The sequence below is a fragment of the Habropoda laboriosa genome, unplaced genomic scaffold, assembly GCF_001263275.1.
Source record: "Habropoda laboriosa isolate 0110345459 unplaced genomic scaffold, ASM126327v1 scaffold33, whole genome shotgun sequence".
NCBI lineage: Eukaryota > Metazoa > Arthropoda > Insecta > Hymenoptera > Apidae > Habropoda > Habropoda laboriosa.
The window spans coordinates 1,651,331-1,653,528 of record NW_017100187.1 but is presented as its reverse complement, the minus strand read 5'-3'; the positions used below and the strand labels follow the sequence as shown (position 1 = coordinate 1,653,528).

At 42.5% G+C, this 2,198-nt stretch overlaps 1 protein-coding gene across 1 annotated transcript in view; it reads left to right on the top strand.

Moving 5' to 3' along the window:
* LOC108579701 overlaps positions 1-2,198 on the top strand; it is a 55,659-nt gene that overhangs the window by 50,206 nt on the left and 3,255 nt on the right. Inside the window, 4 exon segments of the mRNA XM_017943290.1 lie at positions 734-952; positions 1,276-1,398; positions 1,538-1,686; positions 2,072-2,113. Of these exon segments, the coding sequence (XP_017798779.1) occupies positions 734-952; positions 1,276-1,398; positions 1,538-1,686; positions 2,072-2,113 (533 nt within the window).

Here is a 2,198-nt window from a genome sequence, read left to right as displayed (position 1 = left end):
CGAATGAAAAAATAATAAAAAAAAAAAATAGAATAAAAATAAAAGATAAGCACGGATGAGGGAGAAATGTAATAAAAAAGCGAGGGGAAGAGAGAAACAAGCGAGGGGAGGAAAAGGGATAGAAAAGGCTGCGAGAGAATGAGAGAGAGAGAGTGAGAGAGATTCGTCGAACTTTTCTTTGTGCGTCTATAAGCGTGCAAGCGCGCGTACGTGCGTGTACATCTTGGTTTTTGGGCCGACGACCTCGCTCGTGAAAGGGAGCCAGCAACGGCAGAAGCAGCGCGCGGTGCGTCCGAGGTCAGTGCTCTCCTGGTCCTCGGCTATCCGTGTCTGCAAGGATTCTCCCTTCGCCTTCGAGGTCGACTGGAATGTCGACGTACGTACGCGCGTGTGTACACGCGAATGCGTGAGAAATAAGGTGGAGGAGGAGATGGAGGAGGATGATGATGATGATGATGAAGATGATGGTGATGATGATAATGGTGGTGATAATGAGCAAAAAAAAGAGAACGAACAAGGATGAAAATAACGATGGTGATGATGAATATGATGATGATGAATATGATGATGATGATGAATATGATGATGATGATGATGATGAATATGATGATGATGATGAATATGATGATGAATATGATGATGATGATGATGATGATGATGGAGGAGGTGGCTTTCGTTCCTTGGGAAGCTTTATCCTGCTTAGCATTGACCTTGAAATTGTGTCGCCCTATTGTTACCTCCGCTGACTCTGACTGCACAACCTCCGTTGCCGGGATTTACATAGCGAAGCGACGGACCGCCAACCACCCGTGTCCAGTGTGCGGAAAACACTACGTCAACGAGGGTAGTCTTAGGAAACACCTGGCCTGTCATCCTGAGACCAGTCAACTAAGCACAAGCCTCAGGATGTGGCCGTGCTCGGTGTGCCAAGCCGTCTTCACTCATGAGGGCGGTAAGTATAAAAAAAATCTTCTCTATCGAACCATCGTGTACAAAGTGTCATCATACATAGTATCTATATACATATATATACATATATATATATATATTTATATACATATATATATATATATATATACAATTACTTTTTCTTTCTTATTGACTTTTTTTTCTGCGATACTATTACTACTACTACTACTACTACTACTACTACTACTTTTGTTTCAACGGTATCATCGTATCGTATTATAGTCAAGTATTACAGTACTACACTGATCTAAGCTTGTGAAAACTAACGAGAAACTCTATCGAGACTGCTCTTACTTTGCTGTTAAGGTTTGTTGAGTCACATGGAGCACATGAGAATGGACCCGAAGCATCAGTTCGCGGCGCAGTACGTTTTAAGTCGCGCCGCCGCCGAGAGGCGGGAGAGAGAAATCCTTGCGTCTTCGAGTCTAGGTATGACGAATAATCGTATATAAAATCTATTCTGCGTTCTACCACGTATTTTCTCGCCGGCACACCTTTGTACTCTACTTAACGTTAGCCAGTAATTGTAACAAGGATCGTAACGACATGTACGATTGATCGTGTACAGGTGCGGGTTTGGGAGTGTTGGGAAGCCCATCAGGCGGACCTCAAAATTTGCAACAACCACCAATGTGCCCTTCGCCGTCGGCTCATTCGGACAGCAGCAGCGGAAATGGAAAATTATCGTCGGCCGGTAGTGAACCTGGTACGCTCCGAATATTGTTCCTCGTCTTCTTGCAAATGGTCGTCTGGAATGATCGTTAGAGTATCATGATTAATCATAGAGTATAAAAAGCAATCTTGAAACACCGAAGGGAGGACGTCTCTTTCTTTCGTGACGAACACACACGTTCACTTCAAATGTATCGTAATAATTATCTACACTTTAAGAGAAATAATACCATCGTGCTTCGATACACGCCGAGAGTTATTGTAGTAAACGTTACCTATTACTATTACTATTATTATTATTACTATTATTACTATTATTACACATATTGGTGTCTGAGTAAAATAAATCATCCACGAATTCTTGTGTGAGTAATTTCGCCATACGAACGCTCAGCTCACTCCGACTTTTTTTTTATCAATCGTCGTCTACCATGTGTATCTTCTGTCGAATAATAATCACGATTAGATGATAGTTTTATACAGAGCGTGTTCACACCACCTTTTCTTCATTTAAACCCCCCCTCGCCCCCCCGATGCAAAGCATACCTAACGGGAGC